Source organism: Solea solea, chromosome 3 (assembly GCF_958295425.1).
Source record: "Solea solea chromosome 3, fSolSol10.1, whole genome shotgun sequence".
NCBI lineage: Eukaryota > Metazoa > Chordata > Actinopteri > Pleuronectiformes > Soleidae > Solea > Solea solea.
The window spans coordinates 10,183,353-10,199,984 of record NC_081136.1 but is presented as its reverse complement, the minus strand read 5'-3'; the positions used below and the strand labels follow the sequence as shown (position 1 = coordinate 10,199,984).

At 37.8% G+C, this 16,632-nt stretch overlaps 1 protein-coding gene and 1 long non-coding RNA gene across 4 annotated transcripts; both read right to left on the bottom strand.

Moving 5' to 3' along the window:
- Positions 1-329: 329 nt before the first annotated feature.
- LOC131455881 (carbohydrate sulfotransferase 12-like) lies at positions 330-3,892 on the bottom strand. 2 transcript variants are annotated; one of them, XM_058623730.1, is made up of 6 exons: positions 3,012-3,892; positions 2,695-2,858; positions 2,204-2,358; positions 1,280-1,417; positions 823-1,127; positions 330-717 (listed from the first exon to the last, which is right to left on the bottom strand). In XM_058623730.1, the coding sequence occupies exons 2-6, from the start codon at positions 2,801-2,803 to the stop codon at positions 477-479; spliced, it is 948 nt and encodes a 315-aa protein (XP_058479713.1). In that variant the 5' UTR covers positions 2,804-2,858; positions 3,012-3,892; the 3' UTR covers positions 330-476. The 2 variants fall into 2 exon arrangements, with proteins under 2 accessions (XP_058479713.1, XP_058479712.1); XM_058623729.1 differs by having other exon boundaries at positions 2,695-2,808.
- Positions 3,893-4,529: 637 nt separating this feature from the next.
- On the bottom strand, positions 4,530-9,224 carry LOC131456785 (uncharacterized). Of its 2 annotated transcripts, none has more exons than XR_009239935.1 (3): positions 9,057-9,224; positions 6,497-6,651; positions 4,530-5,790 (listed from the first exon to the last, which is right to left on the bottom strand). It is a non-coding gene; the product is annotated as an uncharacterized LOC131456785 (long non-coding RNA). The 2 variants fall into 2 exon arrangements; XR_009239936.1 differs by having other exon boundaries at positions 4,530-5,318.
- Positions 9,225-16,632: the final 7,408 nt, after the last annotated feature.

Below are 16,632 nucleotides of genomic sequence, written 5' to 3'. Positions count from 1 at the left end.
TTAATAGCAACTGTATTTTATGCATGTTATGTAAGACCCATACAGATACAGAGGCTGGAAAATATTCTGCAAATTTGTATGGCTCATTCTCTGGAAAGAAGTACATAAGTAGGAAAACTTTTTGATGGGAAACTTTATTAAGAATCAGCGTAAGCGAGTAACTTCATTGAGTGATTTATGTAAGAACAGAGTTGACACTGATAAAGTAAAATGTGAAATGTGTGAATAAAATGTAAAATGATGAGTTCATCTCAAACTTCTAACACTTCATCTGGTGTTCTGTAGCCAAAGTACTTGAAGTCTGTCATACAGAGTCGAGCTATGCTGGAACTGGGTAGTGGAAAAGTGTAGTAATCATGTTAAATATGTTTCCTCTGATATCGCAAATCATATAGCAATCGCAATTCCTGTCAAAATAATTGCAATTAGATATTTATTCAAAATTGTTCAGCTCTGGGGCCCTCTGATGATACATCTCAACCTTTTAGCAGTTCATCTGGCTTCCTGTAGCCAAAGAGCTGAAAGTCTTTCTCATAGATCTTATACAGTGACCTCCTGTCCTCTAGAGGCACTGTTTTGAACCATTTCATCACAGAATCTTTCGTAGTCACATTGACATATGAAGGGGGAACCTTAATGTCATCCTGCAGCTTTAAGATCTTGAGTAGATGTTCAATGTCCTCTTGCATAGTTTCCTGATGTCCAATGAAATCGTACCTGAGGAATACAACAAACCAGTACAATAAATCGTACATTAAACTATTGTTTATATTTTTCAAAAAAACTTGACAGTGTCAGTCCTGCTGACAAATATAACCTTACTGTATGAGGCAGGGGCTGCACAAACGGTTCATCTGGTTCCAGTGTTCATTCATACTCTGTTGTATCAGTCCCTTCTCCAGCACAAATTGAATAAAGTTGTAAAATGAGACCTGTAAGCCCAATGCAAGTGCCTCCTTTGCTGTTTCTGGTGGATCACTATAGTTGGCAAAACGACGGAGAATATATCGGCCAGGACCATGATAGAATAACTGGTTATTGCTCAGAAATTTGTTTCGGTAGGCAGAGATGAGACGGATAAATGGGTCCCGGACAAAAAGGAACTTGGTGTAGTGCTTCAGCTTTGCCTGTATTCAACAAATACAGTAAGTATCAATGATTTCTGTCATTAGAATACTGTTACTACAAAGTTAACAGCTAATAGGATTTGCCTCTTCAGAAATAAAAACAGATGGGGTGTAAACTGAAGGACACATGTGAGGACAATTTATACACTGACCTTGATCTCATTTCTTGGCATGGTCTTTAGGAAAGGTAGACTGTTGCCATGGACAGCTGCAGTTACATTTCTGGGATCACCATATGGTTCACCCTTTAGCAGTACGTAGATGATTTTCTTTATATTGGTACATGCCACCTGGAAATAAAAACAAGAATCAACAGCCACGTGGCACCATGAGGTGTGTCATGTTTTCATGATAACATTCATGATGGTTTCAAATGTGGTAAATATTGAGTATAAGGCTGGGTATTGCTACTGCCTTCCTGAATCAATTCCATTCTGATTCACAAGGTTCCTATTCAATTTGAGTTTGGATTAGATCCACTTTACTATTGATTAATTTGGAGACATTTTAGTTTATGTGCCAGTTTTGGTTGGTTATGAAAGTGATTGTCACTGTACTAATGCTAGAAATAGTACACACTTTTAATTTCTCTACAGTATAGTCATAGGAGATCATTCAATCTTTAACCTTAACAACCCGTTCACGTTCAAAATGTACAGTGTAGAAGCATATCAGAGAGTCTGAAGTATTTACCAAGTGGTTGGATTAGTATACGGTAAATCTGTAATTATTTTTTTTTAAAGCCAGCTCTACTGTTTAGGCTTCAAATGCTCTTTTCCTGTCAAAATGTCTAAATGAAGGAGTTTGTGTGTGGGGTATGTGATGGAGGAATACACAGTGTGTGTGGGGGTGTATAGCCTCAATAGCCCTGCAGTAAGTAGTGTACTACGAGCCTGTGATTGAGGAATAGCATTGATATTCAACTGTATTTGCAATAAATAATATTTTCTTTTAGCCAAAAGTATGCTACTATATGTACCACCTATGTTCAGTGTTGGAAATATTACTTTAAAAAAGTAATATTATAGTAAAAAAGTGTGTGTGTGTGTGTGTGTGCGTGCGTGTGTGTGTGTTACCTTGGGAACGTAACAGTAGATGAGACCATGCAAATCATCCACAATAAGATGGCCCAGCTTTTGGTAACTCTCGTCTGAAAATTCCTCTCTGTTACCATCACACATTTTGTCTAAAAGCGTCTTTCTTTCCTCCTGCTCCTGATCCATCCTCTTAACTGTGACAGGAAGAATAATATTTAATGTTGTAACTTGTAACTATCAAATGTTCTTGCTGATAGATTAATTCTGCTTTACGATGGCTTCTCTCTGAAGTACAATAATGGGTAGAAGCAGAAACTGTAGGTCAAACATCTGTTGTTGTTGTTTTGTCTCCACTACTCAGTGACAGAAATTAACTGATGTTCACTGTCAAAAATAATGTCAATCCAAAAGTGATTAGAGGTGATGTCACAGATCCAACATCTACCAGAAATACACATTTTATATGGAATGGAGACCAAATTACTAACAATGAATGAACCCATACATTTACACAAACACACACGTTTTACCTGTCAGTCTTTTTGACAAGTCCCAACCGTAAATGGACAACATCACGAGAAAACAGGATAGAAACAATCCATATGACAGCAGTTGGAGCTTTCCTCTGCGAATATCCATGGCAGCTGGATTTTTGTTGGTTTATGTACATGAACAAGAAACAAAGAAAATAGATCTACTGAAATTAAGAATAACACCAATTATCTTATACAATTTTTGTTTCAGTGCTTTTCAATTTGTATCAAAAGAGGAGGTATTATTTAAATGCTCCTGAATACTAGCTTTGCTGTTTCCTAAATATCACACAATCAACCATTATTTCTCTCACCTTGCCTGCTCCAGAAGTCTCAGATGAACTGAATCTTTGGGAGAAAATCTCTGGACCTTAGCCTGCACAAACGTCTGTTGATGCTGTTTGAATTCTACTGAGATCCAGTGTGTAACTCTTCATGAGTTTCCAAAAACAAACAGTGTAATAATTATATTTATTTAGTAATTTGCACCAGACAGTATTGACTGAACAATATCATAGTTCAGGATGTACAGTGTTTAACCAGGCATTTCTAAGAGATATATATGTTACATGAATTAATAGCAACTGTATTTTATGCATGTTATGTAAGATCTAATTTATATGTTTCATTCTCTGGGAAGAAGTACATAAGTACAAATAAATGGAAAACTTTTTGATGGGAAACTTTATTAAGAATATATTAATCGAATATATTCGATATATTTCTAAACGTGATATAACACGGGATAATATCGCTTGTATCGATATAGTTCATTTTGCGTTAAAATGACAATACATGGGCCGCAAGTTCGCACCTATTTCTCCTCTCCCTCTCCCTGTGTCCCTACACACACACACACACACTGGGGCGTCGCACTTGTGGGGGAGGTGAGAGGGTTAAACACCCATTATTTTTCTGCAGTTTTTCCTCAGTTTTGCACAAACGCCTCACTACAGTTTCTCCGTTTCTCTGGCCGCTCTGTTTCGGCGCTCGCTGCAGTCGTTCAGCTCGTGCTGAGGAGGCGGGAACTAGCTGGTTTATAGTTCACACACTACAGAGTTTTGACTTATTTTCCATTACTGTCAGTCACTTTTGGACATATGGAAGCCTGAAGTAGTCAATATTAATAATCAAATATAAGACATTATTTAATTATTATATCAACAAGCTGTGTTAAATATCTATGTGAAATAATTGAGAAAATTGTTCAAACCCAATTAAGCATAAATTTTCACAGGTACAATTTTTATTTTATTAATAAAGTCTAATAATAAAATAAAGTTAAAATAAAAATTGTAACAGTATTGTATTTTTGAATTAATTACTGTATATTATTGTCATGCAGGAAAGAGATTTGTTTTATTTTTTTCAAGGAGCATTTTTATTTCAGTGACCACATTTGGCATGTGGCTTAAACTTATAACAGACTGTTTGTTTATTTTTTAAAGGGTTTTCCTCTGGAAAACATTTTATCTAATATGCTATAATGCTTTGGGGAAAACCCCAATTACGTCACAGAAAAAATATTGAGACATGTACACATATAATAATATGTGTTATTCAGGGTGTCCAGAAAGTCTCTTTACAATTTTAAAAATGTATTACAAAGGCAGTTGATAAGATATCTTAACCAGATTTGTTTTATTGTAATCAGTGGTTGTCAATTTTTTTTACCTCATTTAATACACCTCTTATGGGCCCCATCAGTTGCACGAAGCACATCAAGACGGTATCTTTTGCTTCAAGTTAGTAATTTCCCATATCTTTGTTCGATATACGATATCTTTAACATAACCCGCAGTCTGCACATCCGATTTTGTCCTAATAAACCATTATACACATTGTGCCTTCTCTTGAGGAGTAGCCATTTTTTAGGTTTTCATTTAACAGTACCTCTTTCACCAACAGGATACCTGAAACACACAATTTCAATGTGATTACAAACTTTGATAAACACTGATTACAATAGAACAAATTTGGTTAAGATATCTTATCAACTGCCTTTGTAATAAATGTTTTAAATTGTAAAGAGACTTTATGGACACCCTGTATAGTTGTGTGTATATACAACATATATTTGTCTTAATAATTTAAGACCAGTACCCCTGTTTGCAGAGACGTCATGGTCACAAGTTCAACTCCACCCCTGGCAGGCTGTACTCAATTCCCTTGTAAGTCGCTTTGGATAAAAGCGTCTGCTAAATGACATGTAATGTAATGAGCTGTGCTGGAGCTGGGTAGAGGAAAAGTGTAGTAATCATGTTAAATATGTTTCCTCTGATATCACAAATCATATTGCAATCACAATTCCTTTCACAAGAATTGCCAATTAGATATTTATTCAAAATTGTTCAGCCCTATCACCATCTGATGATACATCTCAACCTTTTAGCAGTTCATCTGGCTTCCTGTAGCCAAAGAGCTTAAAGTCTTTCTCATAGATCTTATACAGTTTCCTCCTGTCCTCTAGAGGCACTGTTTTGAACCATTTCATCACAGAATCGTTGGTAGTCACATTGACATATGCAGAGGGAACCTTAATGTCATCCTGCAGCTTTAAGATCTTGAGCAGATTTTCAGTGTCCTCTTGCATAGTCTCCTGATGTCCAATTAAATCGTACCTGAGAAATACAACAAACCAGTGTCAACCTATGGTAAAAATTACATTTAATTAATTGGCAGTCAATAATGTTTAACATCCATTCACATTTTTGTGAACATTGGCAGTATTTTTGTGTGTGCGTGTCTATGAGTCTCTCTGAGCCAGACCACTTAATGTCAGTGGTCTGGCGCCATACAAACACAAACGGTGCATCTGCCTCCAGTGGGGTTCAAAGGGATTTCTCTGCTCAGTCCGTGGGTCCAGCAGGTATTGAATAAAGTTGTTAAATGAAATGCGTATGCCTGATGCAAGTGCCTCCTTCATTGTGTTTGGTGGATTAAGATGTTTGCCATAAAGACGCAGAATGTCTCGGCCATAGTCCTTGTAGAAGGGCTCATTTAAATGCTCAAATTTGTTTTTCGGTAGGCAGAGATGAGACGGATAAATGGGTCCCGGCTAAACATGAACTTGGTGTAGTGCTTCAGCTTCACCTGTATTAGACAAATAAAAATAGATGAATCCTTTGTCACTTGAATTGCTATTTCTTTTACAAAAAAGTCATAAATAATAAAATGGGGGGGGAGGGCTCAGTCATCACAATCAGGCAGAGATGTCAAAGATTCAATATGGTTTAAAAGTGGTCTCCAGGTCCTCTCAAATGAACTTAAAGATCCATTGAAAGAAAACCTAAGCCTTTCAAGTCTAATGGACAGTAGAAACTCTTTTACCCATCAACTGCGAGATTCTGAGGGCTGGTGCATGACTCTTCATCTGATTAGAAATTAAGAAATATCTATTGTACTATATGTTAAGAAGCTGATAAAGAATAATCTTCGAGTTAAGGGACTTAAAATAGTTAAAGAAATCAAAATATCATTGCTAATACATATTATGTTACGTACGTATGTATGATAATACATATTAGAATGTTGTCATATTTCCATGCTAAGATTCATTATGGGTTCAAAGGTCAGTCATGCAGAAAGGCCTTTGTTCCAACCAGGGCTCGAACCCGGGTCTTCTCACTGCAAGGCAAGAGTGCTAACAACTACACCACTGTGTGGTCCAGTTCAAAGGTATAATCAATTAATTACTGTTTATGCCCAAAATGCTTTTTTCCTGTTGTCAAAAGAGACTCAACCAAACATGTTGTTGTAATGTCATAAAGTGTGTTCTGTGTCTTCATGTGTGGATCACCTTGGGAATATAACAGTAGATGACACCATGAGTGTCATCCACAAGCAGGTTGTTCAGCTTGTGATGACTTTGTTGTAAAAATGTTTTTTTCTCATGATGACACATTTCATTTATCAACTTCATCCTGTCCTCGTTCTCCTGATGTATCCTCTTTTCTATGATGAGAAAAACAAGAATATATGTGCTATATTATTGTTATGCTTTTGGCTTCTCTCAGAAGGAGAATGACAGGGAGGACAAAGTCAAAAATCAAACAACATCTCTCTTTAGTGTGACAAATATGAACCATTGTACTGCATCTCAAATACAATTCACAATAAACCAAAAGTAATTAGAGAAACTGTGCAAATGTTAGATGTGTTTTTAGCAATGCTGTAATGACCACACAGCATCAATGTTTGGCAATCGCTTAATGGGAACACATCCAGAAAATACAGGAACACTAAGGCAGTTGTAAAATAGAAATAAAAAAACAGCTTCTACAGGATTAAAAGGTCATTAGTTTGACCTACACTTAAACTTGCAACAATAGCATGGTGGAACCCTAATTTCATGTTGCCAAATATCGCCCACCCCGTTACTGTTTTCCCCTGCCTCTGCAGTGATCACGGTGTAGGCATCCAAAACTTCTGGCTGCTGGCCTGGACCTCCAGAGCGACTGATACTCCTGTTCCATTCCCATCAGAATGTGGCTGCTCAATGCTAGATCTGTAGCAAATAAAACTTTTATCCTGAACGATTTCTTTACATTCCATGGATTGGATTTCCTCTGCATGACTGAATCTTGGTTGACTGTTGGTGAGTCCAGTGCTTTCTCTGAACTTTTACCAAACAACTGTATATTTTTTAATGCCCCAAGGTGTCAGGTCGGGAGGAGGATTAGTGACTGTTTTTATGGACAACTTTTATTGGCTGGCTCCTCCAGCTTTGAACTGACATTGTTTTAGCTTGGTTGCTCGCAGCTGGTACGCTGAGCTGTGATTTACCGGCCACCTAAGTATAATAGGGAATTCTTGGATGAGTTTTCTGTCCTCTTGTCTGAAATCATGACCAAACATGACCGGGTTCCTAATTCTCAGGGATTTTAACATTCACTTGTGTTGTCTTGATAAGCCATTGACTAAAGATTTCTTAGCTCTCATCCATTCCTTTAATTTAGATCAATGTGTGGCACACATGATCAAGTACATACACTTGACCTGGTGTTATCATGTGGTGTTTCTGTTTCTAATATTTCTGATATCATATGTTTGTTGTGATTGTGTTGTTAAACCGCGCGCTCCTGTGTGGACACCTCTTTGCTTTTTGAGACAAGGGAAGAAGTCATCTTCAACAAGTGGAAAACTGTCAAGTTTTGTCGCTGCTTTCAAGATAGCTGTACATGGAGTCACCAACGTATTTCTGCTCACATAGTTGTTGTAGGTGGAGCGGAGACGCATCTCCGACCACTTCCTGTATTGCCTTGGCAGATCGGATAACAATCTGGCCTCGGGTGTATTTTATCACACCTGTATTTAGATGTGGTCAGGTGCTATCCAATTGCAATCCTGTCACAGAAATGGCATTTTAATGTCAGGTGTAAAAGGGGCCATTATGTGTTTTGGCAGCTGCACATTTCAAGTCTGCCTTACTATGTAAAGTAGATGAGAAGTGTGATAATGCATGTTGTGATTTGGCGCTATATAATATTCGGATGGAAGTGAATCCCATATTTTAATTTCCTTACCTGTTTTTGGTATTATAATGTTCCATGGTAGGTAAACTCAAGTAGACTGGAAAATAGAGTTCTCGCTCCAATGGGTCTGGCTCCAACTAACGAATGTTGTTAACTATAAATTACAGTATTGCTAACAGTCCAGGAGAGATCTTGTCCAATCTACTCGACAGCACCGATGTCTTAAGTGGGGACATAAGCCAAAGGGCAGACTGGAGATTCATTTAAGGACACAAAAGTAATTCCCAACACAAATACGCTCATGCACAAGCTAATGTTATTGTGGTCTGTCAAATTAATATATTATTATGACAATAGTATAACCGTTACCTCAGTTATAATTATTTTTGTCAAAATTATTACTATACTGCATCACTGCGTCATTTCAGATATATCATAAAAATAATATATATTATACTATATATATTATCATTATTACTATAGTTGAAGGTATTTAATTGTTACTATCCCCAGCTATTACTTTTAATATTGACACCAATACAATGCAACAAGCAACAGTGGTACCATGTATTCTTCATTATATTCATTTAATTTGCTCTATGCATTTTATCTGTTTGTTTATTTAGTCATTTACTCTTTCCAGTCTTCTACTTACCCCCATGGTCCAGTCCCCCTTTCCCTGACCTAACCTCACCAAACTCCACAAGCTCCACATCTCCCCCTCCTCCAAACAGATACATAAATGCAAAGTAATATCAGTAGAAAAAAACAACACACATCACTGGAACTCATCCCAGTGGGACATGGGGTTGCGCTAGGTCACTGAAGTACCTGCAGGCATTGACATACAACAGCTGGACACAGACAGACACACACACATTTTACCTCTCAGCCTTTGCGACATGTCCCATCCATAAAAGGACAACATGATGATAAAACTGGATATAAAAAATCCATCTGACAGCAGCCTCGGTAGTAGTCTGCATGCTCCCATGGCTACTGGATTTACATTGTGTCAGCTTATGCTATTGAACAAGAAACAAGAAACTTACTACCACCCCACCCTTAAATGGAGGGGGTTGGGAATCCCCAGAAAAACCTCCACAGACATTTAACAGTGATGTCCAAAACAAGAGCTGTTTCCTGCCATGGGATACCACACACTCATCCTTGTTAGGGCTGTCATTACTACGGATGAGTGTCTACTTTTTTTCCTGGCTTAAGGCATGTTAGACAGAAGGGAGTGTGGGAGCAACCGTGTATTCATAAGGAGGTATTATTACACTGATACTGATACAAATGAGAATCAGTGTAATACCATGACAAATTTGTGAATCCAAATTAATACTTAACACATTATAAAGGTTCAATTTATCTTTATGTCCCACAAACATTTCTAAGCTATTATTCAGTGGTCATTATAGATATAAGATGGTATTGCTGTAATAATGCTACCCTATTACAAAATAACCATACTATCACCATATGTTGTGAAAGTTCATTATGTCTATTGATTGCAACTAGTTTTTTGGTTATTTTTTTTTAGACAAAAGGAAGTTTTTCTTTACCTTGTTAACCAGTTTTCGGCATGTGTCTTTTCGGCAACAACTGATAAGGCACGTCACCACCTGACATCAGGTGAAGATTGTCCTGTTACATTTGCAAGGGTCCAGTCAAATAGTTAGTCCATACTAAGCCTTACATCCATAAAGACATTTAGTCGTTTATTATACCATACCACTTATTTGGACTCATTTTTATTGTGAGTCCACAAAAATGTGTTTATGCTTCAGATAGTCTTTGTCAATAATACTGAGAGTGAATCTGGATGTGGGATAGGATAGCCCAAGTGTGACCTTTCATTAGAGCCCAAGATCATGACTGTACATTGAAGCATTTTAAGAATAGCATGGGGTCCAATGGTCTCCAAATGGCACACTTTTGGTACACTTGACCTGACTCGCCTGGTCTTATCCTTAGAATAACCCGTGTAAAGTACTCATTTTCTTCAGTATAAATTTGGAATGGCACTGGGTGTGTGTTTGTTTTCTTTTGTGTTGTTGAGTCAAAGTTATGATCAATTTTATATCGCATTTTTAGTAGTGATATAAAGTAGTGATAATTGTGCAGAAGTCATAAAATTTACTTTTCTTTTTGTTCATAAAAATGAGCCACGTCAACCTTGAACTGTGACGTTTTTCCAAATTTTACAAGTTCAATCCAAATGTAACATTTTGAGTACTTACATATTTTCGTAAAATATGAATCCACAGTTATGAATACGGAAACACAGTTATGAGTACAAATCCACAGTTGTGAATTTACGAATCTGCAGCAGTCACATACAGTAACTCTCAAAAATACGTCACAGGGGCCCCATGCATTGTGTATTGAGCAGAAGATTCACGCTCGCACTGCGCATGTGTTCACAGCTAGCACCCAGCTAGCGCCGAGATGAACGAGGAAGAATTATTCATTTAGTAATAAATTAGTAAAATAAAAAATGTGTTTCCGGTTATTTTCCGGCTTGTTCAATGTCTGACGCATCGCTCTTAACTACCACAATCTCATTTAGTTAAACTTAAAGATTTAAGGCACAGGATTCGTATTCATAACTGTGGATTTGTATTATTTTAAAAGTCATAACTTTTTGAATCGTATTCTCACGGTTGTCAATGTATGTGCACATCTTCGACAGTTATCTTACCCCATATATAAGACACTCTATATCACACATTCTTATAGCCTCTGTAGGTTTTAATTTGCATATGCTCATCCACTCTTGTTTTTATTTTAATTAAAACAACATACTTACGTAAAACAGATCAGATTTAATCACTGTTTAGCTATTTAATCAGTGTGTCTTAGTTCTTAAGTACTTTGAAGTCACAGGTCCTGAGCTTGGGCTTGCCCCTGAGCAATTCTCTCACAAAGCTTGGCACAGACTCAGAGTGCCACAACCCATCCTTGCTCACAGAGAGTAAGCCTCTGGCGGCTGTACCTTTCATGGCTATTTATTATTATCATTATTATTGTTATTATTATTATTATTATTATTATTATAATAACAATAATAATAAAAAACAACTTTATTTGTATAGCACCTTTCATACAAGGATTGCTTGTGCTTCACAATAAAAGGAAAATGCAATTTAAAAAGCAAGTACAACAGTAAAAGACAACACAGGGTGGAATAAAATAGGAAAAGGCTAGAGTCAAGAGGAAGGTGAAAACACTGAAAATCCTTTCTTTGTTATTTTATCTGTCAACTGGGTTTGGGTTCATGTCATGCAACAAATCACAGAACTTAGTTTTATTGCATTTTTAGAAAGTACCCCAACTGATGCAGAAAACAATAATTTTCAAATTCATAAAAGTACCATGGCCATGACGACCCTAAATAAAGTGGCAGGGCTTTAAATGAAAACAGAAACTGTTTTCTCTTTACTCCATAAATCACATTTACTTAACCCTTAATACTCACACGGCACAGATCAGTGCCTCAGGTGCACCCATGGTAAATTGCTGGTGGAATAACTCCTTAAAAGAACATCCTGGGGGTGATTTTATTGGTCACATATGTTTGGGGGGCAGGGGGGGAGTGGTTTGTTTTCTTATGAGTTGTTGGTTTGTCTTATGTGTTGTTGAGTCAGTTACGATTCATTTTATATCACATTTTTAGACGTGATATAAAGTAGCGATAATTGTGCAGAAGTCCCAAAACAGACATATTTCCAAATTTCACAACTTCAATCATTTTGAGTAATATTTGCTCAGGTGTGTTTAGTTTATATAGTTGGTGAAAATGAAAACAATTTTTCATCAGATCGCCTAGGTTGTGCTGAAAAAAGGATATAACAAACTCTATATTGCACATTCTTATAGCCTCTGTATATACTGTACATTTAACATAGTAATGGAAAAAAGCAGCCTAAATGCTCTGTGTCCTAAGGGTTAAAGACGAAAAATATGTGCCAGGCCTCGAAATATTAGAAGTACTACAATGAGGTCACTGAACAGGTCTGTCTAGGGAACCTGACAGACCTGTTTGGCATTCCACCAAAAATGTGGAATGCCCACATGACATTAGCCAGCATCTCACCCTTGTCCACCAGATTTTGATGCATCATATATATTTATATATATAAACAAGTGTGAAACAATTTAGCCCAAATTATTATTTTATGGATTCATCACCCATTTTTCGACAGCTGTGGAAGCTTTAGTTTTGTCAAGACTATAATTTTGGTGTAGACAATGTATAAATTGTAGAAAAAGATATGAAAATCTCTTTGTGGAAGACCCTTTGTGTTTCTACCTCTATAGTGTCGGGTCACAGTTACACATGGTTACACAGGAGCGCAAGCTTGTTAGCTAGGGAGGTTGCTCTTGCTTGGGCATCACTGTTTTCAACTGTTGTTGGTTTTACTCTGCTGGTTGAGGTTTGGGTGTAGCCTTGATATTTTATATGAGTTGTGAGTATTTCAGTACCTTCATTGTCTCCGAGGATGGTGTTTCACTATTAGTTTGTGAAACCATAGATAGTTTCGTGCTCCTTTCCCCTGTAGGCTAGTTTCACCCTTCTTTTCTTACTTGTTCATTATGCTGTAGGTGTCACTAAAACTTCCTGTTTATCTACTCGCCCAGCGAAGCATATTGACTGTCAGAGCCTTATTTGCACTCTGTAATGCTGGCCAACAACTAAATTACAATAATTAGGTGCCTGCAGCTGCAAGGCATTCTAGTCAGAACTCCCTAGAGTTCTGACTAGAATGCATTGCGTTGCAAGCATCTATTGTAATCCTACGCGTTTATCAGGTGCCTGCAGCCGCAAGGCATTCTAGTCAGAACTCCCTAGAGTTCTCACTAGTTAGGTGCCTGCAGCCGCAAGGCATTCTAGTCAGAACTCCCTAGAGTTCTCACTAGTTAGGTGCCTGCAGCCGCAAGGCATTCTAGTCAGAACTCCCGAGAGTTCTGACTAGAATGCATTGCGTTGCAAGCATCTATTGTAATCCTACGCGTTTATTAGGTGCCTGCAGCTACAAGGCATACTAGTCAGAACTCCCTAGAGTTCTCACTAGAATGCATTGTGCTGCAAGCACATCTTGTAATCCTACGCGTTTATTCCGCTTATTATTATTCTCGCACCCCCCAAAAGTTTGGCGCGCTACTCCTCCCGCAGTTTTGAGAAACCCCCAACACAAGTTACATCAAAACGTGCGCCTCGTGTGCTATGAATTTTCTAAGACTTTTGAGTAACCATGGCGAAATGGGAAACAGCCAAAATTTTGAGAAAAACCAAGCCCACTTTCGAGCATCACAGTGTCGTCATACTTTAACGTAGAAATGTGGTTGGAACTTTAAACGGGTCACAAGACTTGGGCGTTTCTGACCAAAGTCAAAGTTTTGATACATGTTACGGTTTTTAAACAATCGCAGTTTACGTTTTGTACTTTTTTTCGATGTGTTCAGATTTTATAATGGGTGTGTATTGCGTGCGTGGGCGGCAGCTAGAGTGACACACTCTAGCAAGATCCAGCAAAATAATCAGAAAAATCTCTAAACAAACTCTTCTCCTGCCCACAATTTCCAACCTACACGGACAATTTTTACATCAAAACGTTGCCATGGTTGTCGTCTGACCCTGTGTGTGTTTTCATGTTCATATGACTTGTAGTTTTTCTTAAAATCACCTCAAAGCGCAGAGAGTTCTGGTCAAAGCTCCCATCCGCTCCCATGTTAAAATGTCTGCTTTTGAGTTTTGGAAAAATCAGGACGAGGGTGATTTTAAAACTGATTTCTCTGTCAATTCACACCCGTTTGTCACAAATTTAAATGTGGGAGTTGCTGAAAGCCTCCTGACGCTCACAAACCAAAAATTGTATCTCTATCATCAACCGTTCTTGAAATATGACAACTTTAAAACATGCTGTTTTCTCTGCTTTCTCTGCTGGTTTTGGAGAGATAGGGACAGGTGTGTGTGCGCGTGTGTAAGGAGCAGAGGGGACTTTGGGAGGGGCTTGTAAGTCTCTCTGTATTCTTCCACCCAAAACTTTGACGTCTAACTCCTCCCACAGTTTTAAGAAAACCCCCACACATGTTATATCAAAACGTGCGGCTTGACCGGGACTTGTGTGCTATGACTTTTCTAAGACTTTCGAGTAATGGCGACAAAAATCGCAAAAAACTGCCAAATAACTTCCACATACACATGAATGTGAAACAGAGGGGCTTGTGAAACTCTCTCTCTCCCTCTCTCCTTTAAAACTTGGTCTCTCAAAGGGTACTTCCAAGGTGGATTTGATCCAAATCTCCAATGTTTCCCTGCACCCGACGACACATGCCGCAAGAACTGCAGGCACACTCGAAATTTCGGCACGGAATTGCCACTCTAGTTATATTCTGATATTCTAATAGTTTAACCTTTACTAATGTGTTTGTTGTGTGTAGTCATAGAAAGAGGTAGTTGATGAGACCATGTGATTTCCCGAAAATATGTTGACACTTTGTGTCAAAAGGGAGGAATGTGGGAAATAACTGGTTTTCTTCTTGTTTCCTGTAATGTTGTAAGACAACAATTAACAGTCAAGCTGTGAATGAATGCTGGGGTGATTATATGATAGGGAAAGGTCAACGTAAGGGTTGCACATAGTGGCGTCTGTTAGGGTAAACATGAGATAACATCTACTAGGGTCATAAACATTAAGTTTGGTGTCTGTTCTTGTTTTACTTTGATGTTTGTGTATAAGTGGTGAAGCTTTTTGGAGGAAGGGGAGAGACCATTTTAGACCGTCCTTGGTGACAGTGTCTCTCCTCCATGCAAAAATCCATGCATGCAGTAAAGACATGATTTACTCAACACTGATGACTCAAGAATTTCTTTCACACACAGCAAGTCTTCCAGGTCCTGAAGCGGCAAAACAGCCCCACACCATCACACTACCACCACCTTATTTGACTGTTGGTATGATGTTCTTTTTCTGAAATGTGGTGTTACTTTTACGACAGATGTAGTGGGACACCACCAAAAAGTTCAACTTTTGTCTCGTCAGTCCACAGAGTATGTTCCCAAAGGTCTTGGGGATCATCAAGATGTTTTTTGGCAAAATTGAGACAAGCCTTAATGTTCTTTTTGCCCAATAGTGGTTTCCATCTTGGAACTCTGCCATGCAGGTCATTTTTGCCCAGTCTCTTTCTTATGGTGGAATCATGAACACTGACCTTAACTGAGGCAAGTGAGGCCTGCAGTTCTCTAGATGTTGTTCTGGGTTCTTTTGTGACCTCTTAGATGAGTCATCGCTGCGCTATTGGGGTAATTCTTGTCGGCTGGCCACTCATAGGAAGGTTGACCACTGTTCCATGTTTTCTCCATTTGTGAATAATGGCCCTCACCGTGGTTCTCTGGAGTCTTAAAGCTTTAGAAAGGTCTTTGTAATCTTTTCCAGACCGATAGATGTCAATTACTTTGTTTCTCATTTGTTCCTGAATTGTTTTAGATTGCGGCATGATGACCTCCTTTTTTGGGATCTTTTGGCCGACTTCACTTTGTCTGACAAGTTCTATTTAAGTGGTCTCTTGATTCAATAGGTCTGGCAGTAATCAGGCCTGGGTGTTGCAAGTAAAATTTTCCAAAGAATGTGACTAACCACTAGAGCTGCAACTAACGATTATTTTCATAATCGATTCATCTTTCGATTATTTTCTCGATTAATTGATTAATCGTTTGGTCCATAAAATATCAGAAAACCTTAAAAAATGTCGGTGTTCGTCAAACCTTGAAATGATGATGTTCTCAAATGTCTTGTTTTGTCCACAAACCAAAATGATTAACTTTTAATGATTTCTTTGTTATCCAGAGCAAAGAAATTAAGAAAATATTCACATGTAAGAAGCTTAAACAATCAGAAATCTTGTTTTAATCATGAAAAAAGCTTCAAACCGATACATCGATTATCTAAATAGTTGTCGATTAATAATCGATTCATCGTTGAATTGTTTCAGCTCTACTAACCACAGTGACCTGATGATTTTACAAGGGGGCAGTTACTTTTTTGCATGGGGCCATGTAGGTTTGGATAGTTTTTTCCCCATAATAAATAAAATCATCACTTAAAAACTGCATTTTGTGTTAACTTGGGTTATCTTTGTTTAATATTTAAATTTGTTCAATAATCTGAAACATTTAAGTGTGACAAACATGCAAAGAAATAAGAAATCAGGAAGGGGGCAAACACTTTTGCACACAACTGTATATGTTTGATGAATTAATAGCAACTGTATTTTATGCATGTTATGTAAGACCCATACAGATACAGAGGCTGGAAAATATTCTGCACATTTGTATGGCTCATTCTCTGGAAAGAAGTACATAAGTAGGAAAACTTTTTGATGGGAAACTTTATTAAGAATCAGCGTAAGCGAGTAACTTCATTGAGTGATTTATGTAAGAACAGAGTTGACA

What these genes read in the sequence shown, in the direction of transcription:
- LOC131455881 (XM_058623730.1), bottom strand. Translation starts at nt 2,803, where the DNA reads ATGGATATTCGCAGAGGAAAGCTCCAACTGCTGTCATATGGATTGTTT. An exon ending in CTTGTCAAAAAGACTGACAG is followed by an intron (nt 2,359 to 2,694) that starts GTAAAACGTGTG and finishes TTCCTGTCACAG; the next exon opens with TTAAGAGGATGGATCAGGAG. An exon ending in TGCCAAGAAATGAGATCAAG is followed by an intron (nt 1,128 to 1,279) that starts GTCAGTGTATAA and finishes TGTTGAATACAG; the next exon opens with GCAAAGCTGAAGCACTACAC.